Consider the following 26,545-nt stretch of genomic DNA (forward strand, 5'->3'; position numbering starts at 1 on the left):
AAATCAATTTAATTAAACCCTGATTTTGCCTAGATTCTGAGTCATACATGAAGTTGTTCATTGATAACTCTAATTTGGAACTTGACATCATGATTGCAATTTGCAGCCAATAATGCTTTAAAGAATCCTACACATGAAACCATATGTTGTTTCATGATTTCCTTTACAAATTATAAAATCTTGGATTGAATTCTCTTTTAAACCTACCACACATTTGCTTTTACCGAAAAAAAAAAAGAATTTTAATTTCCACGTCTCTCAATTTTTACCTTAAACTTTCAATTTCATCCAATAGAATAATGAATCTCAAATAACAGCTTTCTGTTAGACCTTTGTTTTATGGATTTATTAGAAACTATTCTCACATGTTAAATAGTTTGCAAATAAAGATACAGTAAGATGGAGATTTTAGAGAGATGATACTGAAGTTATATTTATTACTATTTTTTTTATTGAAATCTGTGAGTTTGAGAAAATTAATTAAATGGTTGGTTGGTTTTATGCATGTTGCGGACAAATGACCATCCAGCCCTCCTCTTAAAAGAGTCACCCACATCTCTATTTATATAATATTATCCATTTTAGACATAATCCATGACCTATCACTCAGAACGTCTCACTTTAATCGTATTTCCAACCATCCTTACCTCAATTAAAATTCATCGGTAGGACTTTAGTCGCAAACAGTGCATATATTTGTTAGAGCTTGATTTTAGTTAAAATTCATGGGCTTGATAAAGGTAAAATTTGCAACATTTATCTAAAGCTATGTTTAATTTGATCAAATTGAAAAATTGGGGCAATTTTTTTTAAGGTAAAATTTGAGGTAAAAGTGGACTCAAAGTAGAGTTTAAAGGTAAAAATTAATATTCTCTCTATTTTAATTCAAAAAATAACTATATACATTTATCTAGTATTACAAAAAAAATTTAATCTTTGTTTCTAGAATCATATTGAATATTTAATTTTAACTCTAAACTTTGTAAATTAAACTATAAAATTGAATGATGAAATTAATATCCTTTAAAACTAAATTAGAAAATTACTCATAAGCAGTTGCCAAAAGCAATCAAGGGATTGTGAGTTCGATCTCCACCTCACATGGAGTCTAAATTTCAAATTATTGTCTGAATCATGAACCTAAAATGTTAGGTATAAGTTATGGTGGAGGCAGAGAGTGAGAGATTAATTCTAAACCTCCCAAAATTATGCAAATTTGTCAATATTGTCTTTAACTTCCAAACCCCATTTTAAAAGAAAAAGGAAAGAAATTTGATTTGATTTTGTATGAATTTAAAAACATCATTTTCAATTTCCACACTGCCAAACACAAACAACCAAATGAGAAAAAAGACAGATAATATGAGGTTGGAAAAAAGAGGACTTGAAATATATGGTTCATTCAAAATAATATGCACAAAATATTTTAATAAGACATTAAAATAAAGAAGGAAAAATTTTGTGATAAAATTAAGTAATAAAAAATTTGGGAATTAGAAGATGTCAAGAATCTCCAAGATGAAGCCATTGCAAAGCGGACAGTTCCCTCTGCTCACCCAAAGCTCTCTTGAACAGAGCCTACAAAAAGTGTGACCGCAGGGGATAAATGCCGCGCCTTTATGCCTTACCATGCACACGCAGCAGTTCCGCTCCGGCCCGCCGCCGCCGACTTCTTCTATCTCCTCCTCCTCCTCCTCTTCTTCTTCTTCTTCTTCTATTATGTATCTTGATCCCTCGAATCCCATTTGCCTGTCCGTTTCCTCTAAGAGATCCATCAGCGACATTCTCACCGGCCGCCGTCTCCGCCGCCGTGGCCCCCGCCGCGGAATCTTCGTCTTCTTCTTCTTCTTCGTGTTCTTGTTCGTGTTGGTGGGCTATGGCTTCTGCGTCTGCTGCTTCTTGGGCCGCCACCGCTTCTCTTGCCGACAGCGATCTCTCCTCCGCCAACGCCGCTGAGAGGCGGCGCGTGCCCTCACGCGCCGGCTCCGTCAGGTCCGTGAAGCTTTCGCTGCGCTCCACGGCGAGTCTCGTCGAGTTGCGCCGGGAGATTTGCGGCCTCAGGCTCCGTCCGGGGTTGGGGACGACGGCGGCGGCTGTTGCGGTGATCACCGGCGCGTCGTCGGAATTTGTGGCGTGGGACGGCGGCGGCGTGTTCTGGCTGAGCCGCGTGATATTCCGCCGCGATATCTGAGGCCGGAATGGCGGAGGGGCAGAGGCGGCGGCGGCGGTTGGGGCGGTGGTCTCCGGTGATTCTTCGTCCGGCGACATACCGGCGAAGCGAAGCGAATTCGGCGGCGGAATTTGAGATCTGGAGTTGCGGAGGGAAATCTCGAGGCCGCGCCTCAGCCGGAGGCGATCCCTGAGAAATTTCCAAGACTTCTTCTCTTTGTCGCCGGCGGAGCCTTTTCCGACGTCGTCTCGTATAATATCAAGCAGAGTCCGGCCGTTCAGTCTCACCGCCGGCGACGGGCTCGGCGAACCTGTCTTATGAATGGTCAAAACGTCGTTGAGTGTCAAACCGCCGGCGAAATCTCGGCCGTCGCCGACCACTAACATCTGATCGTACAGCGTAATCCTCCGGCGACCACCTTCCATCAAATTAACAAATCCAAATTCTCAAGAATAAGAAGAAGAATTAGAAGAATCCAAAATTTTCTCGGGAAAATCAAGAAGCAGAAACAGAAACAGAATCAGAAGCAGAGACAGAGCAAATAAAAAAGAGAAATCAATTCAACAGATCCGAAACAGACCCAGAAGAAAACAAATCTCCCCCAAATCATGGTGGGAGGAAGAAAGAAAATTTGCAAAATTTTCCGGGAAAATCATTGAGAATCTCGAGGTGGGGAATGTGGAGGAAGCCAAGCAAAGTGCTTCTTCCAGATCTCTACTTAAAAAGCCAAACATTATCTTTTTAATATAATATTATTGAAATTTCCAGCTTCTGTCTGTACGTAACTGGAAAAGTGAAAAACTCAAAAAAAATTCAAAATTAAAACAAAAAAAAAAAGTGCATTGGATACCTTGTTCTTCTGACGAGTATGATGAGTAATTTTCCAGGAAAATTTCTTCATTTTTTTTTTCACAGTTGGATTAATTTGGAAGAGACAAACCACAACACATTCTATTTTTTTTCTTCTTCTCAGAAAAAAAAGTAGAAGGAAAATTAGGGAAAAAGAAGATGATAAGATTATGGGTTTCAAATTTCAATCAGACACTGAATCCTCATTCATTGGGGGGTTTTTTTTTTAATTTTTAATTTCGTTTTGTTATTATTATTATTATTATTATTATTATTATTATTATTTGGTGTGAATGTGATGAAATGATTTGTGTTTGTGTGAGTAAAAGTTAATCTTGTGAAGTGGAGCGATTCTTGTGGGAGCAAAAAGTGTTCTTTTCATCCCATTATTTCAGGAAATATTAACAAAGATATACCATAACCAATTTCTTTCATTTTAAAAAAAAAATTGTGTGAAAAAATATATTTATTGATTCCTATTAATTAGAAGGAAAAAATATTAATTCATATTTAAAATTTATTTTTAGTTCCTACAATTTAACTCTAGTAACATTTTGACTTGTGTAAGAATAAAAAAAATTTAATTTCACTCAATTTTTTTAATGGGTAGGTTTGGAAAAGAAAGAGAATTAGAAAAAGTGATATTTTGAGGTCGTTTCTTGAGAAAAATAAATTTCTAATTTTACATAAAATTCTTAAATAGTAAAATTTAAGGAATTTATGATTCAGTAAAAAGGTACAAAAAAATTGAATTCTCGAAATCCCTTTATTTATTACAAAGAAAGTTCTTGATGTGATAAATAAATATTACAATAAATTAGTTATTGATTACATCTATCTAGAATACAACACTTATTATTATCATTATTGTTTCTTGAAGTATAGAATGCAACGCTTATTATTATTTTATTATTTTTATTTTTTTAGGAAAAAAAAAACTTAAAGAATACAACTTGGTATTAAATTTTTACCAAAAGTTAACATTTTCATCCCATCTTAAAATATTCATAAATTCGACGTTGACAGGAGCGGTGAATCAACCATTTTTGTATCATAAAATTAGTAGAATAAGTATTAGAAAAAATGAACAAAAATACATTCTCATCAAAGCTATTAAAAAAATTAGACTAGTCAACAAAATAATGTAAAACTTTTTTCTCAAACAAAAAACAACGAAAAAAGAACTATGCAAAACTCGACGAACGCAACGTTCAAAATTAAACTACAGAAACGGTTAATTCAACCATAAAAATACCATCAAAGTGAGTATAGCTTAGCGGTAATTGACATATATCTTCAACCACAAAGTTGTAAGTTCGATTTCCCACCTCACCTGTTGTATAAAAAAACACATAAAAATATTCAAACATAACCACAAAATTAAGTAGGTAAAAACGTGCCCAAGTTTATTAAGTAGATAGACCAAATATTATATATTGATAATTTTCATTAAGTAGGTCCAAGCTTAATTATTTTCGGATTCGGAACTCAACCATAACTAAATTATTATATATTAAAATTTGAGGATAACTAAATAGGCCAAATATAATATTTTAACCAGAAAATGTGTCCAACTTTAGCAACTATATACTCAACTCAGACGTCAAAAAACCATTCACTGTAAGCTCAGTGGATAACTTTTTTAAAACAATATTTTTAATTAAGAATATTAATTTCACAATTAATTCAAAGTTTAAAATTTATTTCGTTTAAATTGGTTCACTCAATTAAGAACATAGTTAGAAATAATTTTAGGAATGTGCAAAAAAAATTTAATGATAAAGTGATTTAGTAAAATTGTTTTTCATATAATTTAATTATTTTAATGTCTGGTTACACACTTTTTTTAATATGATTTTTGTATAATTAAAAATAATTTTAAATCATTTATGTTTGATGTAAAAGAATTATTCATTTAATAATATATATTTGAAAAATTATTTAATAGCATTTATTAAGTAATTATGATGAAAAAATCACAATAATCCATCACAATAATTTTCGAGAGAAATGAACTTGGGAAAAGATGTGGATTAAATATGAGATATGTTAAAATAATATTTTGGTTCAAGTATTTTCGATTTTGGTTTATTTTAGTTCATGTAAAACCTTCATTTTGATTCTTATACTTTCAATTTTTGTTCATTTTTAGTCTCCGTACTTTCGAATTGTTCATCTTGGTCTCTGTACTTTTAAAAAATGACAATTTTGGTTTCCTCATTTTCACTTTCACTTAATTTACCTCCATCAGAATTTCAGCATGACACTCTACTCACTAAATTTATTAAAATATAGTCATAAATTTGTATTAAAAATTTCCATTGTGTATAAAATTTTGCAAGGAAAAATCAAAATTACACTTTGTAGGAGAACAAGACTGAAAAAATGATTGAAAATATAAAGACTAACAAAAGTTGAAAGTATAGAAACTAAAATGAATATTTTAAAATTACATTAACCAAACCGCCGATAAAGTTTTCACAAAGCAAACTCTCCACGTGATGTGATGTGACAAAACAAAAGGGCATAATTTTTCTTTTCAACTTTTTTAACCCGTAGAAATTTTCTTTTTCTTTTTCACAACAAAAATTGTTTGTCAAGCAAGGTAATTATTTATTTATTATTTGCATATATATATATATATATATTTGTTTGTTTGTTTTAATGTAACTAAGAAGGGATTGGTTATCTAGATTGGAATTTACCATATAGTACAAGTTTGTGGAACCCCACAAAATAAAACAAAAGTTCCATCATAAAGACAAAACCAACATGCACCACACCATAAGTATATATGGCAAATTATTGGTGGTGGTAGAAAAATAAATAAATTAACCAATAAATAATTTGAATGAAATAAATATTTATTTATTTTGTGTGGGAAGTTGGGTAGTTGGGAGTTGTAGAGCTACATAACACATGATGGGTGGGATATTTAAAAGGGAATTTACCTAAGAAAATTAAAAAGTTTATGTGGTTTTGGAAGAATTTGGTTAATGGGTTTGATATAATTGGGATGTTACAGATTATATCAATATATTAAATTATGCAAACTAATTAATTATTTGGTATTGGTTGGTTTGCATTTGTTGACCTGTTGTTATAAGAATAAGAATAAGAATAATAAATAATTTATCATCAATGGGTCAACTCATCAAATCTAATTCATTTACTTATTATTATTAAAATATATTCCATTTTGAATTTAAATGTTTATATCTCGCTTGAACTTAAAAAAAAAAAAAGGAAAAATAGGGCGATCCCTCGCTCTCTTGTTGAACTAAAAATAAGATTGTAAATTTTTGAAAATACTTCAAAAGTATTTTTGTCTTCCTCATTTTCAGACATATCCTGGACTTGTCTCCCTCCTCAAGTTTGTTTGGCTGCGACCTTTCTGGTTTGTTAACGAGGATCTCCTTGAGGTCTTGTCATCCATCTTGTCGCTCCTATTTTTGATGTGCATCGTAGACCTCCGTCATTGCTCACTTCTCGAACCCAGTCGACTAAAGATTTCATCTCTAGTCTATGACTTGTCATTTCCACTCATCTTTAACTTACTTGGATTTGGCGTGTTAGCCGTGGATTCAGCAATATCGTCCACCACGAGGCCTTATCTTCCAATGAATCTCAAACTAATGTGGGTTGTCTTGTATCCTGTTGTTGTAGTCTATTCAAACTAAGAGATAAGTTTTGATACATTCTTTTAACTCTCTCTGCTAGAGGAGCTAACTAGTCGAATTGTCGCTCTTGTTCCCCGGTATGTTTTCTTCCTAGTTTAAAATTGGTCTACTAGTTTCGTCCAGAACTTCAGCGGTTAAGACCGATTCTTGGCTCACCTTCCTCCTTGGATGTCAATCATCATTTGAGTCCCCATCTCTTCATGTTGATGCTTTCTCTAGTATTCATGCTGATCGTTAACCGTTTCGCTTTGGACTTTAGTCAATTCCCACAAACGGCGCCACATATTGATGCATAAATTTGGTTCGATTGGTTCACCAAATACCACACCATAGGAACTCAATGTTGACTTGCAAAACAAAGAAGACTGAACACCGGTGTCATGCTAGCCACATACGCTCTGATGCTTAAGTTAAAATCGGAGGCTGAAAAATGCGTAGTTTAAAAGTAGGTTTTTGTGCACCTTTATGGTTTAATTTTTCCCTCTATTTATAAGGGTTGGATTCTTGTACTCGCAATAAACCTAACTTTCTAGGCTTTTGATGTAGACATTGCCGTGGGTCGGATGTTGGATGAAAAAGGTCCTCAACCCATTATAGAACTTTATCAAGTCAAGATGGGTACGGGGCCATCTTTGTAGGACGTTGGACGATCGATGGCCGAGACTTGGTAGTTATGATTTCGGTTGACCAGACATCAAACCTTGATGGACTGAACCTTATTCTTCTATTGGTCTGTTGGGCTTTTGGGCTTCCTTTCTCCTTTTTTCTTACTTGGACCCCTTCTGAATTCATTCCTTACTTGGTAGCTTGTTTGTCAAGTTCAACTTTATATCTCCCGTAACAAAATTCAAACTACAGAAGACCAAACAACTCACTTTTGAAACTTCAATTAAACGTAAATTTCAATAATAAAAAATTATGGTTTTTTAAAATTCAAGTACCAAATAGAAACCTAATCTAAACTAGGGTATTAAATTTTTATTGATATGTCGAAATTTCATGTAAAGATGGGTTCGACATCAACATGAGGAATAAATCAACGTTTCATAGTATGCCAAAAAAATCAACAAAATATGAAAATATTACAAAAATATCACTAATATAGACATAATATTAATATTAAACATTTTAAATTCATTTAAAAAGTGTGAAAAAACGGATCAACTGAGTTGAGTTGGGTTCAAATAAATGAAAATTCTATAGGTTTGGTCAATTCAAGGGTTCACCTAAACTAAGTTTGGGTTGCACGACTGACCCGGAATTATTATTAAATTTAAGGCTATTTCTTTTACTCACAAAAAAAAATTATATATTTTAATTTTAATTTTATTTCATTCAATAATTATTTATGGATTCCTCCTAAAAAAAATTTAATTACTATTATTTACAGATTGTTTATTCTGCATCAACTTTTAAATCGTACTTTACATTTTTCTTTTATACAATATTTTGAATAAGTGACCTGAATAACCCGAACCAACCCAACCTAAATATTTCACAGTTGGGTTGGGTTGAATTTATTTAATAAGCGATGTTTGAGTTTAATAAATTAATAACCGGACTCAATCCAACTCATAAACATCTCTAATATTTACGTTTACATCAAATTAAGATCTCGACATCGATATTTAAAACTTTGGTGGGACCGAATGTATTTTACCGTAAAATTTTCCCCTAAAATAAAAGAACATGGTTTTATTGTATCCCTCCACAAAGTAAGGGGCAAAACCGAGAGTGCGAGACAATTCCAGAGACCGTTGGAAGCAAAATCCGCAACACTGTCTGTGGCGTCCGCCATCGCCATTACCAAGAAAATGACCATTCGCTTCTCATGGCCATGGAGATGGAAGCCACAGCCCACAAACCCAGAATCATCAAACTGTCTTGCCCTTCACTCTCCGCCATTGCCCCATTCCTCGCATCCGACGGCCACCGCATCGATATCGGCGCCATAGCCACCGCCTTCGGCCTCCAACCCTCCACCGTCAAGCTCAACGGCCACTTCCTCAGCCGAGGTCCCGATCTCCTCTCCTCCGTCACATGGAAATCCCTTCTCTCTTTCTTCTCCGCTAAACGCCTGCCTGTTGGCAACTCCGATGAGGACCCTCTTGTTGTCGATGGAAAGCTCTCCAAAATTGGCCTCAAGAGTCAGTTCTCTTCCTTCTTCCCATGGATTTTGCTGCTTCAGTCGTAGTCTAGGATTCTAGGGTTTTTGTGTTCTGTTTGGTTCAAATTAGCTACTGGTTTTCCAACTAATTTGTTAATTAGGCTGTCTTGTGAGTTGTTTTTTTTTGCAGGAGCTCGTGGCTCTCAGGAAATTGTAAGTGGAAGTTGTTGTGAAGCTGATGAGGAAGATGCTAATCTGAATGCTGAAATGCAAACACTAGGAGGAAACCTGGTGAAGAACAAAAAGTTGAAATTCAGGGACTTTGGTAACAACTTTAGTACTCGTTGGAACAAAATTGGATGGAATGATCTGTGTTTAATTTTGACTTGAAATATGAGATAGACTGCTAGAATTCTTGAAATATGAGTTGTTGTTGAAGGCTGATGCTTAACAAATGGATCGAATTTTCAGTATTGAAGGATCTGTCACCAAATTATTAAGTCAAGATACAAGAGTTCTAAATTACAGATGTCTCAAAACTTTGAGCAATGTGTCAATTCAGTCCTTGAACTTTAAAAAGTATCAATTACGTATCTAAATTTAGACGATATCTATTATCTATGTAGTTGTTTGCTATATTTAGTTATGTCAGGTTAATGTTCCGTTAATGGTATAGGCCATAATGACCATATGGAAAATAATCTGAAGTTAGGGATGTAATTGAAACTTTTAAAAATCTAAATTCATAATTTAACCGGATCAACAAGGATTAAGAACTCTGTAGAATGGATAAAAGAGTTTAGCTGTGTGAACAGGTTTGTGGAATTGACTTGTGCTTGATCATCTTATACAGGAAGCAAACATGTGGATTCTTCAGTATTCAAGTGTAGTCCCAATGGTTATAAAAGAAAACAGTGCATGGAAGAAGTCATCTTACTCAAGAAGTTAAAGTTAAACGAAACTAAATCAGGTACTAAATTAATACTTCTACTCTAAGTTACGTGGTTCTTTTAGTATATAGCTCACATAGAGGGCACATGGGCTGAGCTTATTTTAATGTGATCTCTTGATAATGAGGACGAAACTAGTCTAGATAATATTACACCGAAACTCGTCTCTCCCATCAAGTTTCCATGCCTTTGAAAATTTGAAATTCTGTCCTGAGCTCATGGAAAGATAGTTATGTTTTTGGTTAACTTACAAGTTTAGTCGTAAACTCTAAGAGTTGTGTCGTCTGTGAACTTTAAGAGTTGTGTCTAATAGGTATCTAAATTTTCAATTTGTATCTAATAGGTCTCTGAACTTTATAATGTCTAATAAGTCTTTCAACTTTCAATTTTGAGTCTAATAAGTCAGTGCTCTATTTGATGTTTTTAAAATTCGATGCATTAGACACAAAATTGAATAAGATCCTAATCATAAAATTTCATGTCTAATAGGTCTCTAAAATTTTAATATTGTGTTACTGTTAATAGAGGTATGTGAATTTTAAAAAATGTCAAATACATCCAGGACTTTATTAGACAAACGAGGACCCACAGTGACTAAACTTGTAAATTTAACCCATAGTTCTTTCTAAAAAAAATCTTGTTTAGGAGGATGTAAAATTCTCTAATGGTGCAAAAAGTCAACAAATGTTAACACTGTGATGGAATCAACCCACAAAAATTATGAATTTTTAAAGTTCAAGACTGACACAGCTTTGAAAGTTCAGAAACTCAACTTCTGAAACAGCTTTGAAAGTTCAGAAATTCAACTTCTGAAACAACTTTGAAAGTTCAGAAACTAAACTTGTGATTGAGGTCAAAAACTAAAATTGTGATTTAATCCACTGAAAAATGTCTCTCTTTCAAAAAGAACTAAAATAAATAATCTCAATAATGGCTGAAAACCCTTCTACCCTATTTATGATATAAATATAGGATGTTTGTTCAGTTTGGCAATAGTTAGCAAATCCATTTGGCATTCCTTCTTCCATTCCCATGCCTATTACTTGAGTGTTTATGGCGGCTTTTCTATATATTGCTAATAAGTGTCATCTCTTTTTGTCTTCTTGACACTTGAACTGGTTCATTATCGTAATACGATGCAGGTTTAGACGAATTATCAGACACAGTCCAAGGACTAAGCGATGCAGCCAATGTCGTTCCGCGCATGGGATATTCGTGTAGCTACAATAGTAAGAATATGAAAAGGATGAGAGAAGATGAAACTCTTGTTTCTGCTTTCTGCAAGAGAACTAGATGAATACATATATATGGGCTCCCAAGCCAATGCCCGCCCCCCCTCCTTCATAAATTTTTTTCCTCTCTCTCCTCCTTTTGTTGGTATCTTCGTTTGATTGTTGAGATTTGTAAATGTGAATTAGAAAGTGGCCTCAGCGTTCTCATACATAAATAAATCATGATGTGCCAAATTGTGTTTTTGTTCTCTTTCTTCTCCCAAATGATCTTTCATTGTGAACTCTTAGCATGAGTTGCATCTTTACTTGTTTATTGTTTGGAGCTTTGTGGTTAGTTTGAAGTCGGACTCCTCATATCCCTCAACTTAGTAAAGGTGTCGACAAAAGTATCGATGTCTCAATTTCATGGGAATGTCAATGAAACTGTCAATAAAATGTTGTTGTCAATGGAATTATCGATCAAAGATATTTTTAAAAATGTTAGACCTACGAAATTTTAACCTTATTTAAAATTTTCTAATTTCAACAATAACTAATTTAAAAATCTCTAAAAACTCCCTAGTGTCAATAAAACCAACCACGGAAGAACTCTACCAAAATTCACAAATTTGAACAAAGAAAAAAGGAGTTGCAATGTCACTTCTCTCTCTCTTTTTTTTTTCTGAAATAAATGTCATTTTTCCATTAAGTCATATTAGTTTTGTATTAGACATGTTTTATATTTTATTGAACGCATATGAGATTTTTTTTTTTGCCAAGTCTTAAAAAAGAACGTATTAAAAGGCACAAATTGCAAGAACTTTTCAAGTTTGAGGTAAAGATTGAAATAAGTTTAAAACGTAATGCGATAAAATTGAAAGTTCATAATAAAAATTGATTTTTTACCCAAGATATAGCCTTAACTTTAGAAAATTAGAGTCAAAATTGTAAAATAAATCACATGCAAATGATATATTTAGCCTATTTTCAATCTGTAGAACCACTGAAAAAAATCACCAGATATCAACAATGAGAACATCTATTTCTCCTCTCTCTAAAGAACAAATAGAGCCAATAAATACAAAACATGTCCTACACTTCGTATTTTGAAAATGCCATATTCTTGGGAAAAGAAATGACCTAAATCCAGTCTAGTTTGTAAATCTAAATCTACCCTTTCAGCAAAATTAGGGTATGGTTAGAAAAGAAATCACAATGTACATGAACAAAAATCTATTTGACAACACTATGGTACATTACATTCAACACTAGCACTTGGTTTCTTAAATACCTCATCCAAAATAATATTGCCAAGCAGCAGCAAGTCCACCCACTAGAATCACTTTAAACACCAGCTTTGAGTTAAAGAAAGATGAAGAAGATGATTGTGCCTCAGGCTCAGAGGGTTCCCAATGTCTTCCTCTAAGTTTGGCCAACAACTTTGATGCAATCTGCGAAATCTGTAACTTTTTCGACGCTGCCAAAAATAGAGTGCAAGAAGTACAAATCACAAGCTGGACAATGGAGGGAATGAGATGAGGGGGTGCGAAGAGAGTTATATCTACAAAAATTTCAATATCTCGTTACATTGAAATTTCAATATTTCCGTTGATGTTTTCGTAAGTCAGAGAGTTAGATAATTTTTTAAAGTTTCTTGATTTCCATAGTTTTTGAAGATTGTTTATTGACGTAGACTTTTGTCTGTCTTTGGTTGTTAGGGGCCTAGAATTCATAATGACCAATTCCATAAGCTGGAAAATGAAAAACGACACTAGACTACAGAAGTTTGGTGTTACCTTTGCTCTTCAGAAATCTTTCCTCCTCACCGACACGCCTTCGAAGGACATTGAGCAAAGATCCAAAATACAAAGCGAGCACTGTGCACGTGATGGTGATCACGTTGTAAGGCATGCTAAAATCAGGAGTGGTCAAAGGCACAAGCAATACTTCTGTGTAAGACAGAATGGGACTCTGATCCTGCATTATGAATGCAAGATAAATAACTGGAATTACCGATCAAATAAATTGTATAAATCCAAATTTCCGAACACTAGAAACCGAGATGCAACAGGAAAAATCACCTGCAATTTCAACAGGATTGGTGATTTTGAAGAATTATTTTCAGTTAACTGCGTGCTTGCGTGAAAATCAGGAAAAGTTATTACAGCTGATGGAATGTCCAATCCCTGATTAGCATCTGGTGGGTATTCATCAATGTGCAGAAAACCCTAAAAAGACATTAGGGAAAAAAAAGGAGATAATTAATCAAAAATATCTCGGGCCTTCCTTTCCAACAAAAAGGAAAATCTGAACAAACAAAAGATGATTCTAAGCCGAACAAAAGACGAAGTACAAAATGGCAAAACAAGATGCTTCAAGAACAATCAACGATTTTATAAGAACTGGGAATCTAAATAAATATAGGCAAAAATGCCTTCCATATTCAATTTATAAATAGTGGATAAGTTCAAAGCTGAAGTGACGTAAGAAATCATTATCCAAAACCAATGAGAGATATGAGAAGAAAAAACAGAAGTCAGAAACAAAAGCCTAGTTTGATAATCATTTGGTTTTCAATTTTTGGTTTTAAAAAATGAACACTTACTTCCCACCTTCGAGAGTTTGTTTGTTTTGTTATCTACTTTTTAAAAAGTTTCCAAAATGTAAGCCAAATTTTAAAAACTAAAAATAAGTAGTTCTTAAAAACTTGCATTTCTTTTTTAAAAAAAAAAAGCTAATAATTCAACCCTCTCTTTAAGAAAGGTGAAAATTATAACAAAGAAATTGTGAGTAAATAAATACAATCCTATGTAAAACTAAAAATGAAATCATTCACCGACTCTTGAGGTGACTACTTTCAGATCCTTTCTCCAGGTCTTGTGACTTGTCGTCTATGATATAGAACTTACAAAATACTAAAAAAGGGTTTACGAGGAGTGTAGTTATAAGACTCAGTATGGACTATGTTAGTTTAAGATCATCTTTTTTTTTTTTTTTTGGTAAGAAACCTTGCAGTATCAGGTAAGTATGGACAATAATAGTTGCAGTGTAGAAAATAAGTTCTTTTTCTCCATTTTGCTCAGGGTGCTTTTATACTGGTAGAAAAGAGACAAAGGTTGTATTTTCAGATCAATTTGCAGTGGAATCAAAGTGCACTGATTAGAGCAAGCTATGGTTGAGCTTCTTCATTGCCCCCTGACTGTCAGCTTTTTCAAACTATTGATAACGTAGAGCCACTTGCTGAGTGCAGAAAAAGGTGAACGTTAACCAACATGGATGGAGTATAGAAATCATTTTACCGTCTAATGTAGGAGTCAGAACCTTCATAGTTGTTCCTGTACGTATTTCAAAAAGAGGTTGGATGGTCTTTTGGGAAATCTTGAGGAGAATTTCAACAGTAAGTTAAAGGGTGACGTTTGCTTGCCCAGGCTTAGAGGAAGCCAAGAAAAGGCTTGAGAGAAGTGTGGATTGTGGAACAAAATCCTTAAAGGAAGAAGCTAATACTGTGAAGAGAAATCATTTGTAGAGGTAGCTAAGGAGGTGCAGGGGAGAAAGCACTCCTACGCAGATGTGGTAACAGGTGCAGGGAAGTAAGGAAGCTATTCCAGAAAGAAAGGGAGGCATTAAGAAGAGGGAATCTGGTATTAAAAAAGATAAGGAAGTAGTGAAGCTAGATTTGGAGATGTTCTAGGTACTACAGGACCCATTTCCATGATGATTGGGTGGCAATCTCAGAAACTTTATATGTAGCATAAACATGAGGTGACAATCTACACCAATTGATAGCATGGATAATATTTTTCATTTGAAATTTGAGAAATGGAATACTAAGAAGCATGGAAAGGCCGAACTGGTACCTAGTTATGGAGGGTGTATAAAAGATTGATTAAATCTTCATGAATAATGCAACGTCAATTGGTATTGGTGGGGACTAATTTTGTAAGATGGTTTCATGAGAAGCCTAACAGTGGAAGAAGAACTAGTCTAATTGTATCTATCTAGTTATAAGACTACCAGATCACACCTTATCCAAATCTTCTCTTATGAAATGTCACCAAAACATTCTAACTATAGCCACAATGCTTAAAACAAAGAGAATAAATTTATAATTTAACTAACGAAAGAAAACACAAGGACAAAAGTGGACAAGTACAAGGACTAGAATTCTAATTTAGTCATTAACTACTAAACAAATACCCAAGCACTCAGGTTTGGATCTTGATTTTAGGTTCTTGAATGCTTGGCTATTTGTTTAGTAGTTCTTGGTTAAATTTGACTTTTTAGTATAAATATGAAAAAAAAAACCTAAAATCAAGCATTCAATTTTGAATCTTGATTTATGATATGAAGATCCCAAAATCAAACTTCACGATTAGAATTATATTAAGCCCTAAGCACTGATATAAATATCCTTCGTACCCTCCCCCATGTGAGTTTGGACTAATGGAAACCAACATATGGATTTTAGTATAAATATGAAAAATGAATACACGAGATTCAGCTTAAATACAATGTCCCAATATGTTAAGTTATTACTAAACTAAAAAGTTTAATTTTTTAAATTAGGTTTAAAATTGAAGCTATTCATTTATACCAATTATGAACAAGAAAGTAACTGGTAAAGCATATTTAGTTTTATTTGGATTGCTAGGTGGAATCACATGGCCTTAAGGTGGATGAAAGGTTCCTTTTTGGAGTTTGGCCTTTGCTTCTAGTTTTATGGAAGGTTTTCCTAGCTTTATAGTAAGCAGTTTTCTGAGTTTTGGTTTAGAATGCTTTTTATCTTCTATGAGCTTGTATTGCTCTTGTTGCGCTAATTTTTTTAGTTATTTTTCTCTTCTTCACTTTCTTCTTTTTTTAACCCTTATATGGGTATGTATCTTGAACATTTTTCCTTTTCACGTATCAATGAAAATTTGTTTCTGGTTAAAAAACAAAAAATAACAAGATATACATGATTTCACTGTAAGCAGCCAAGATTACAGAGCATGGCCACAGGTAAAGAATGAATGGCATAGTGGTACAATTATTATAAATTTCAATAACAACCTAACACGTTTGTACATGTGGATGCAGGAATATAAGCACGACACGACATGGTACATGGGCAGAACGACACATTGTTTTCTACAAGATTAGGCAAGGCACCAGTTGTGTTCAATAAAATCTTTTTAGAAGTATTTCTGTTTAAAAATTTAAGGACATGTATCTGTGTTATCATCAATCAAATTTTAAGAAAATTTAAATATTACAAAGTATATTTTATTTCTATCACAACATAACATTCTCCAACGATAAAGTAAGGTTAGAGTGTTCTAAAAAATACATGAGTCGTTCAAATAAAAGAAACTTTTATCCCAAACATCATTTAAACAGCACTTCGTTGAATTTTATTAAATGAAATTTCTGTTTTATTCCCTTTTAGTTTAGCTTCTATATATTTTCATGTTTTATAATTTGTGCTTCTTCTTCTTCCTCGCCTCTGCAGTTTCTTAGAGGAGAGAGAAACAGAGTACCAGTAGAGAGAGAAACAAAAAATATTTTCATGTTTTATTTATATGTTTCATAGTTGAGATTTGAGAATGAAAAATTATATATTTTGTTAAACATATTTCTTCATTTTTTTCTACAAAACATATGCTCCATGCATCCTAGCATCCTACGTGTGTCTAAAATGTCTTTCATGTCCATCAAATTTAATAATTAATAAATAAATAAATAAAAGAAAGAAAAGACAACTTCCACAAATCTTGAAAATATACTCCAATTTTTTCCAGCCCGTTCAGGTTTCTTTAAAAAGAGTCATCAATAAACAAAAAATGGGCACTCCAAATCACATATCTGGGACATGTCGTGTCCAGAACGTGCTAGAGTCCAATCCAATGTTTGTCTAATGACACCTACCCTACTCATTGTAGGGTAACATATTTCCTACGTTTTGGGTCTTTCAAACATCCTTTAAGATAAAAGCAAGAAAAAATATTAGCAACACCTTGGCAAACTAGTGAGGGAAAATAATGAAACATACCTTATCAAATTCTATGGTTAGAGCAGCTGATTTCAAGCCACAAGGAAATTTCAGGAGCACCTCCATCACCCCTGGTGAAACCTTATCTTTAGAAGGTGAAACTTGCATTTTCTCAACAACATTTGTAATTGCATTTGGTTGGTCGTCAATAAATACTTGAAGAGTATGATAATACACCTTGATATACCAAGGAACAACTTGGAAAACTTTAACCAGCAAGCTACAGCTGTCTGTGATCACAGTATCAGGCATCAACCTGTCACTAGGTTTTGTAGATTTTAACTGTAAAGCAATAGCACCCCTTTCATTCCCACTACCCAGTAAAAACCTTGTCACATGTAATGGTGCTTGTGGAATAGACCAAACTACAGAAATTTTCCATGTGAATCTCAAGTCAAGAGGTTCAGAGTCATCGTACTTCTCCTCCACCATAAACATGTAAATTATCGATGAGGGCTTGTCATCTCTACTATTTATCTCCATATGTACTCTGTCAGGATTAGCAGACAACTCAAAAGCAGGGTTGCTTCTAAAACCTTCAGAGCTAGATCTTGTAATTGCTAAGATCTCTTGTTCCCTAAGCATTCCTTGCAGTTCCGCCATGAGACCTCTATCAAGATGAATGTAAACATTACTAGACTTGGCAAGAGCACATCTTCCAGTGACTTTCCTACCAAAAATTGAGCTAAGAGACCAGCTTGGTTGTAATCTTGTAGCAGTTGAAGGACTAAAAGTACCTCTATGACTGTGAGGCTGAAGAACAACTGTGAGTGTTTGGTCAAGTACAATGGCTGAATCCACAGCATTAGAATCAAATTCAGATGACCGCAAATGCAACCTCTGAGAATGATAAAATCCTTTGTAGATAGATGGTCGATCCATCAATACTGAAAGCCCTGATTTGTCACGACAAGGAAGAAGCTTTAACCATGGTGTTAGGTTCTCTGTGCAGACAGCCTCACGTGGTAATGTACCATATCTCATATTCTCAGAAGCAGAATGAAAGCCCCATTTAGGCGCAGAATAAGAAGTTGAAGACTCCAGGAAGTTGATTGAAGCACAAAAAAGACCTGAAAGTGAATGGGTCAAATTTTTCCAAGACGCATCAACGTCATTTGAGGGAACATCAAAGACAGCCCACAACTCAACTCCCGAAGGCTTTGCATTGCTGCTTGATATCGAATCAAATCCACCCCAACGATCATAGCGCCAACGACCTTGCGTGAAAGACAGCTCCATTTCCTTAATTCGATATTTATAAACCTGTACAAGCAATTTAATATTTTAATGTTCCAACAGAGCTCATCTGACTTACTAATCTACTAGGGTTGACAGGAATCCATGCATTACCGCTAGAATAATTACACCCATTTGACTTATTATAGTTCAGAATCTTATTGATGTGAAGGAAAAAAATAGTTGATGGAAAGTAAGACGGCGAGAGCAATCAGATGGATACTAAAAATATGGTTTCCTCATGCAAAGAGATAGGCAAGTTCATCAAGTTTTTTCTTTTATAAGAAAGAAAAACTGTATTAATATGAATAGCTAATGCAAAAACCAAAAGAAATTAGGGGATGAAACATCATCAATGAAACCAGTGGAGGTAAAAAGAAACAAAAAAGATCCTTTAATTGAATTGTTCAACAAAGAGGTAAATTACAAAAGAGCTTATAAAGGTCATTCCATTTTGAAACATGACAACTATAGATTCAACAAGAACCAATCTCTTAGCATAGAAACCAACATAGACCCCTGACAGGATTGGGCCAATGTGTTCTGCCCCGAGCTTGGAAAAAATGCACACTCAATCATGAGTGAGCCTGTTCATATTCTTAATCCTATGGTACCTGAACTAAGTAATTATATGATACCAGTATGAATTCTAAGGAGATGAAAAGGAAAAAGAAAAAGAAGCGTGATTTTTTCTCTGGTTGACACCAATTCAAACCAAAAAGATCAATGAGCAACTGCCAGCATTGCATAGAATAGGAAACATCTGAAGAAGAAATGACTAAGATCCTCCCAATCCTTTTACAGAAACCAGATTATTGAGGAAAAAGGGTTCTTGCAACAAATTTGATAAAAAAAGAATATGTATATAATAATAATAATACTAACTGCCATTGCCCAAAAAAAGAAGTTAATTGTTTTAGGAAATTATCTTCCCCTTTTCAAATACTATTACCAGATAGACATCCTTGCATCAATTTGCCTGAACTCTCAAGGTTTCGCTTCCAAAGGTCTATCATTTATTTGGACCTGTAATTATTTCAAAACCTTCTATAATTCTCCCTCGTTGATGAGCTCCAATCTACTTTCATAAATATTTTGTTCTCCGTTCTTCAACTCACTTACAAGGAGCTAGATTAATAATTAATGTAAAAACATAATAAACAAATGACATCCTATTTTAAAGAAATTGTTATATTATATATGCTACCAGCCTCGTGAAATCGCAAACTTCAAATAACCGATTGTTATGAGCAGAAGCAAAGAGAAATAATTAAGTCAATTGTGCCTCGCGACACCATGTTTTGACCAAGTTTTGACAGCCAAGTTAAAAAATGTATAAGCACGAAAGATGGGAAAACAGAACAAAAGATAGAAATCTCAAAACTAAGTTGGTCATCACTTTCCTCAGAATTTCGAGGAACTAAATTGAAAATGACTTTGGAGAAGAGGGCTGAGAACACACACAAACACAGAGAAAAGAGAAAACGAAAGAACGAACTAGCAAAGTACCAGCTGAGAAATGGCCTTAGGGAATAGGTGGTGGTGGCGGCCATAGGAGTTGGAGCGGGACGAAGGAGCTCTGCTTTGGAAGTGAAAATGAGCCAACACTTTGCGGTCAGGCAAGGGTTTGAGCAACAAGTCCTCGGAGAAATCTTCTTCTGATCCCTCAGATACCGATCCAATGGCAGATACAGCAAATAAGATTGGCAAACAGAGCAAAGCAATCAGTCGCAGAAATGACGCCATTTGCGTTCAGTATTGGATCCTGAATATGAGAAGCAAACCATCTCCATTAGCTAAATTTCTATTGTTTATAGCCGGCCTGAGCCAAGGATCGTCTGAAACGCAAAAACAGTTACCTGATAGCCGCCGTTGATACCGAAAGGGGGCGGCGGCGTGCGAGAGGGAGGAGATCTCAGTGTATTCAGACGAAAAATCAGAACAGAAGGGGGAAGCTCAAAGGGAGCGGGATGGTGATCAATGTCTAGCAGACGGAGCTCCGGCTTGGATTGGCCGGCGGTGGAAGCAACGACGGACGGCGAAATCCACCCCGGCAAGAGTAGTTTCGCAAAGAGAGGCTTCCTGGAGACAAGTGGATTTGAAGCTTAATCTTGCTCCAATGGCGATCCAGCTAAATCTCCATGCCAGAGCAGGAAATTTCTCTCTCTGAATCTAAATTAATTAGCTTTAGAAATAGAATTGATGAAAAAATAGGCAATTTTGAAGATTTGGGCATTCAAGCCCAGCTACCCACTACCCAGTGCTCAATTTTGTAAACTCAAACTTCACAGTGCAAAACGAAAACCCATTTTCACGGTCTGCCTCTGCCGCCACCGATAACCAGTTCGGTTATCGGTTTTTTTTCCGATCTCTTTTTATAACGAATTGAACCAACAAAAAAAAAATCATTTTTGGTCTGACTATATATACTCACGAAAAATTCACCTAGAAGAGAAGATTTCGCAGCTTCGAAAATACATACACACTGATTAGTGCTGACTTATACTCACTTTTACTTATACAAATAATTTGTATTACCAAGACCTGTACTATTTAGTTTTTGTTGTTAATTTTGTATCACTTTAATTAAAGTTTGACTTTTTTTTATCTATTTCTCGTATTTTATATTTCTCCACTATTCATTAGACATTTAAAATTTTTATTATTTTTTCGCAATATTTTTTTTTTCACTTTCATTTTCTCCCCGTAAAAGAAAAACATGACAAATAGATAAATATATATATATATTTCTAAAATTCATTAAAAAATTTAAGAAAAATTTAAAAAAACGCTAATACTTATACTTCAAGAAAAATAAAGTTAGAAATATAAATTAGAAACATTACCAAACCCCACCTGTTCTAAATTAGAACATAAAATGAATGAAAATATCTACTTCATCAGCATCATCTATCAAAGTTCACAAATTCCAATCCAATCTCCATTGAAATCAAAGGGAAAAAGAAAAAAAGAAATGTAGATGGGAAATAAACAAGAGTTTATTAATTTATTACATAACCACGTTTGTAAATTTTCGAGACTTATAAATCAAACGCGGCCAAGGAGAAGATTGGAGATAACCAAAATGATGCTACATATATCTTCCAGAGTCTTGGAGTTCTTCGTCAGCTCCGACTCCGGCCGCGGCGCCGTGAAGTTTCCCTCACAGTCGTCGGCATTTGTCATCGCCGCCGAGGCCTCAACATTGACGCCGTTATAGTCACCGGAGGCCAAGTACCTCGTTGCGTCCTCAATGTTGGAAACGGCGTCGTTGTAGCTGTCGGAGCACGAGGCATAGCGCTCCCTGAGCTTGGGATCCGCCGTCTTCGCCGCCAGTGACCGGGCCAGGGCGCGGCTCTCGCCGGCCCTCGCGTGGGCCAGGTTCAGCGTGAACCGGCCCAGACCGACCAGGTCCGTGGCGCTGCCCGTGGATTTCAGCACGTACGTGCAGAAGCCTGGGTTACGGGTTTTCGGGCAGATCATGGCAACGGCGTCGTTTTGGGAAAGTGCACCCATCGGAACCACGGTATTCAACAGAACAAGTGACAGGACCAAAGGTAGAATGGAGATGGAATTGGCCATTTTTTTCATCTCTCGGAAAATAATTCTGATTATTTTCTTTTTTTCTCCTTTCGTAATTTCATTTTGATGGGTCGTTTTGTTTAAATATAGAGAAAATTTGGAAATTAATTAATGCTGTTAATGTGTTCCTATTCACAAATGACAAAACCATCTTAACTATTTCGTATTACATTGTATCTATGACAATATTCATCAACCCATTTTAGATGAATCCAATGTCAGATTCACCCCTATCTAAATAAAAATATGTAATTTATTAAAATAAATAAACTAAATAAAAGAGTTAAGAAATATAATTGATTTTTAGGGTGTAGTTAATTCCCTACAAAAATTATGACTTTCAGCGACCAAATATTTTAAGTCACCCTACAGTGATAAAATTACTTTCGTCACCAGGAACGTCACTAAAAGACTATTGTTTGTTTATGATTTTAAGTTAGTCAATATTAACTTTGTTTTTTTTTAATTAGTTTTAAAGTAGAAGTGACTTCTAGGAGTAAAATGAATAATTTTTTTTTTCTGAATTTACGATTTTAACTATAAATATATAGTGTTGATATTTGAGGTTTTTTTTTCTAATATTACTTTTTAAATTTTATTTCAATTTTTTAAAAAAATTGTTTTAAACTATTATTAACCGGAGTGTGAAATGAAGAGATGATTTTGCTAGCTAATTAAGAGATGATAATTTCATTACCAAAATGGTGGATTTCATATGTGGAAAAGAAATAATGGTTGTATTTTTTTTTCTTTTTGATGAAGGAAAATAATGGTTGTCATTGCACACTTAATTAAATAGAGAATGGAGATTTCTTCCAAGCACGGAAATAAATTAATGTGTTACCATTTATAAAAATATTCTTAGTGTCATTTTCAATTTTCTAAGAGAAGGTTACATGCATGGTGATAGGAATATAATCAACAAATCATTAGTCAAAATGAGCATAATTCAAAGTAATTGACATGTACTCCTTCCTTTGAGGTCGAAAGTTCGATCCCATATCTCTAAATTGTTGAACGTAAAAAAAAAAATTTTTGAGAAGCAATGGATCCGTTTCATAGCGCTCTGAAGTCTTTAACTGTTGAATTCTAAAGTTGTTTACACACTTTATTCACGACATGAACAATGTCTAGTCTATTATAAACAAAAAAAGAACAATGTCCGGTCGAATGAATGTTAGGTATTGTAAGGATCCTACAATACTCTTATATTGTTTTTTATTGGTAGGTTGATAGTCAATGGATAATTCTTGTGTTAAAGTGGCCATAGCATGGTTTATATTGAGACATGCTCTTAGCATGTTGGTTTTGGAGAGTAGATCTCGTGCGCATTTACCTTGACTCAACATAATTTTCTTGGAGATTGGATTGACTTCTATTTTTTGACAACTGATTGGTGTAGGGGCAAGTTTGAGCTAGTAGCTAGCGAAAGAATTAACTCAATTATAGGAGGTTTGACCACGAAGCTATATGTTTCTGCATAGTCTAGTCCTTCAACAAGATAAGTTTTATGGCAATCTATAGTTCCATCTTTCTTATATCTATATTAATATTCTTGAGCTATTTCTATCCTTATTCATTAGTTTTGAGATGAAACGAACGAATATTGATAATTAGAATATATATTACAAAAATTTAAAAAGTATATATATTTAAGAGAGTGATGAATGGGAAATGTTTTTTGTTATTATTTATATGAAAACAAACCATATATGTGCAAAAAAAAAAAAAGTAACATGGGGATGTGAATGCGAACATCTAATATGTCCCGACATATGTATAATATCTTGACCAATTGAAATACACTCATTAATATATATATTATATATAATTATGTCGAAGCTCATTAATATATATATATATATATATAACTTATGGAAATTAGGTATAAGATTTGCCTTTTATAGTCAACATGACATAGTTTATCACTTAAGATAACTACTTATTTCTTTGAGGTCGTAGATTCAAATCCAAACATAACTAGCCTAGCCTATGTAATATTTTCAAAAAAAAAAGGAAAAAAAAGAGAGTAACGTATTGACTTAAGATAATCCAAATTCTGTTTAAAAATGTTAATTAGGTTTCTTTTATTTGCAAAGATGATTACTAACTTTCCAAACAAAGCTTTAAAGAAAGCATGAATAGTTAAGTGTATAAATATCATTATACCTCAAATAATAGGGCTATAGACGAGAAATTGAAAAAAGAAAAGAAACCAATCAGAAGAACATGATGCTGGAAAAACTCTCTGGTATCCTTCTTTTACTTTTTTTTAGTAGTTTGTGTTTCATTGCTCAAACGGATCAAATTGCAATCTCAAATGATTTTGTTAAAAACACTGGTAAGAAACATGAAGAATTGTGCAAAATATGCATTGATGTGATAGATTCAGATCCTCACAAGACTTGAAATTAGACCTATTCGGGCTCTTAGCCATCTTTATAAATCATTCTATTGCCAATGCCACCGACGATAATTTGTATCTTGTGGAGCAGTTCAAGAGACCAGGATTAGACAATAGAACACAACAAATCTTGACCAGATGCATAGATTTGTACGGGAGGGGCATAGATGTTCTGACATCGTCCTTAGAACCAGTGTTAAAGAAACTTGATATAGAGTTGAGTACGGCAATGACTAAAGCGTTCGACTTGTTTTCGAGTTGTGAATTTGAGTATGAGTATACACCGGAACCTCCGACTTGGTTGTCTCGTTATCTTTGCTTACGTCCACTTCTGGTGCTCTCAATGGGGACTGCAAATCTCATAGAGTGTAAAAGGGTCGCCGCTTGTATTCCATAATGTCGAAATAATGAAATGTATTTCAATTTGTATTGAGCGGTTATTTAAAGGACAACCACATTGTGGTAGTCACATTATTCAATAGTGTTTCATCACAAAAGGCCTCCGTTCAATATATAAGATTTTCCCTTGGAATAATCCTCATCTAAATAAAATACATTGATTCATGATGTTTGAAAACTTATTGATGGAGAGTGTTCAAGATTGTTTTACTTTCCTTATTCCGTTTTAAACTATATAGTGACATTATTCTTTTTCTTTTCTTTTAATTGTTCTAACAAAATTTCTCGACTTTGTTTTTACTTCTCTGACAGTTGAAATCACTTTTTTTTAGTCGAATAATTGTAGAGATGAAGACTGAACCATCGAATTTTGAAATGGTAATAAGTAGAGTACCTTATTTATTGAGTGATGCTCGGATTGACATTGAAATCATATTACTATTTTTTTTTTTTCACAACTTCTTTGCAATCTGACGTATAATCTTATGCTTATACTATTAGCAACTTTTAGATCATGAACTATTAATTATATATATGTTGATGCTAATTGACATTAAAAATAAATCATGCCATTGTTTTTTTGTTAAATTGTGACTAAAATGTAATTGTAATGGCTATGAATTTGAAAGTTTATTTGTCTTGAAGGCATTATATAATTGTTTAAACTGTAGGATGAAAAATAAATTTAAGAATGAATTCAAGACTTGTCTTGCAAGTAGTTATTCGACAATAGTTTCCATGCAGTCATGTCTCAATCAAGAGGTTATGAATTCGAATCTTTACCTCTATTTGTTGTATTAAAAAAAGTACACCATCTATTAAGAAATTGAAAAGAAATTCACATCTCAATGTTATGATTATTTTGTATTTAATATATTTATCCAATTTTGAGTTCGCGGTTGTAGCAATTCCAACAATACACTATCTAGAAACAAAATTAAATAAATATATCCAATCTTAGTAATTCGTTTGCGTAGTATTTTCGAACAGTACACTTCTTTAAAAAAAAGGTTAGGGGTTTAGTTATATCTTTAGTTTTGTGGTTTTTAAAAGTTAGAAAATTGAAAATATATTTTAGAGACAGAATTCTATATAGACTAAAGATCACCAAGTAAGGATGCTCTCCCTTTTTTTTTTAACATATTTTGAAAGAGAAAGAAAAATTATAAAATACAAAATTAAAAAAAAAGTTAGAGAAAATATTAAATTTTTAGAAAGAGACCTTGTGATATGTTAGGACAAAAAGAAAAAAAATATATAAATATAAAGATAAAAATTTTGGAGCGAAAAAATAATAATAAATATTTAAAATTTTAAAATTTTATATAGAAGAAAATAAAATTTTTAGAGAGATATTTATGAAAAAAAAAATAGTGTGAGAAGAAAAATTATTAGAGATAAATATGTAAAGGAAAAAAAAGTTGAGTATTAGAAAACAAAATGAGATTTTGAAAAACATAATTCGGTTTTTAATTTTTATTTATTTATTTAAATTTACATAGAATTAAAAAAATACTTTCATTTAAATGCAATTAAACAATTAAATTACGATTTTCAAATGAAGCAACTCACCTAAAAATCTTATTTCAAAAAGAAAAAAAAAATAGTAAGTGATTATGATTAAGTCCGCATGTTACAGTTGAATATTCAAACTGGACGGAGAAGCGAATTTTTTTCTTTTTTTCCTTTTTTTTTTTTACAACCACGAAGAAGGACATTATTAGCCATTAAATAATTAATAGAAAATTTTAAAAACCACTAAGCAAAAGAGTTTACATTTTTTTTAATGTTAAATATAATTTTTGATAATTAAGTTTGTGAAATAGATACAACAAGAATCTTATATTAATTAAAAAAATTCAAACTGAGAATAAGGATGGGTCTACGTTGGGACTAAGGAGCACGTGCAACAAACTCTACATGCGTTCT

At 33.5% G+C, this 26,545-nt stretch overlaps 3 protein-coding genes and 1 pseudogene across 3 annotated transcripts; 1 reads left to right on the plus strand and 3 right to left on the minus strand.

Annotated features, from left to right (window-relative positions):
- Positions 1-1,363: 1,363 nt before the first annotated feature.
- LOC148208808 (uncharacterized) lies at positions 1,364-3,180 on the minus strand (annotated as a pseudogene).
- Positions 3,181-8,437: 5,257 nt separating this feature from the next.
- Positions 8,438-11,231, plus strand: LOC111014592 (amino acid-ligase). Its single transcript, XM_022289394.2, has 4 exons — positions 8,438-8,846; positions 8,997-9,131; positions 9,660-9,776; positions 10,899-11,231. Exons 1-4 carry the CDS (start codon positions 8,531-8,533, stop codon positions 11,051-11,053), a joined length of 723 nt encoding a protein of 240 aa, XP_022145086.1. The 5' UTR covers positions 8,438-8,530; the 3' UTR covers positions 11,054-11,231.
- LOC111019616 (GPI transamidase component Gpi16 subunit family protein) lies at positions 11,008-20,588 on the minus strand. The gene is made up of 7 exons (XM_022296012.2): positions 20,091-20,588; positions 19,741-19,996; positions 16,996-18,258; positions 13,049-13,195; positions 12,764-12,944; positions 12,259-12,444; positions 11,008-11,411 (listed from the first exon to the last, which is right to left on the minus strand). Exons 2-6 carry the CDS (start codon positions 19,975-19,977, stop codon positions 12,260-12,262), a joined length of 2,013 nt encoding a protein of 670 aa, XP_022151704.1. The 5' UTR covers positions 19,978-19,996; positions 20,091-20,588; the 3' UTR covers positions 11,008-11,411; position 12,259.
- A 691-nt stretch (positions 20,589-21,279) lies between these two features.
- Positions 21,280-21,813, minus strand: LOC111013386 (pectinesterase inhibitor-like). Its single transcript, XM_022287822.2, has one exon. The coding sequence runs from the start codon at positions 21,811-21,813 to the stop codon at positions 21,280-21,282; it is 534 nt and encodes a 177-aa protein (XP_022143514.1).
- Positions 21,814-26,545: the final 4,732 nt, after the last annotated feature.

This window comes from Momordica charantia, assembly GCF_013281855.1.
Source record: "Momordica charantia cultivar OHB3-1 chromosome 9 unlocalized genomic scaffold, Mcharantia_2.0 BLBB01000009.1, whole genome shotgun sequence".
NCBI classification, from domain to species: domain Eukaryota; kingdom Viridiplantae; phylum Streptophyta; class Magnoliopsida; order Cucurbitales; family Cucurbitaceae; genus Momordica; species Momordica charantia.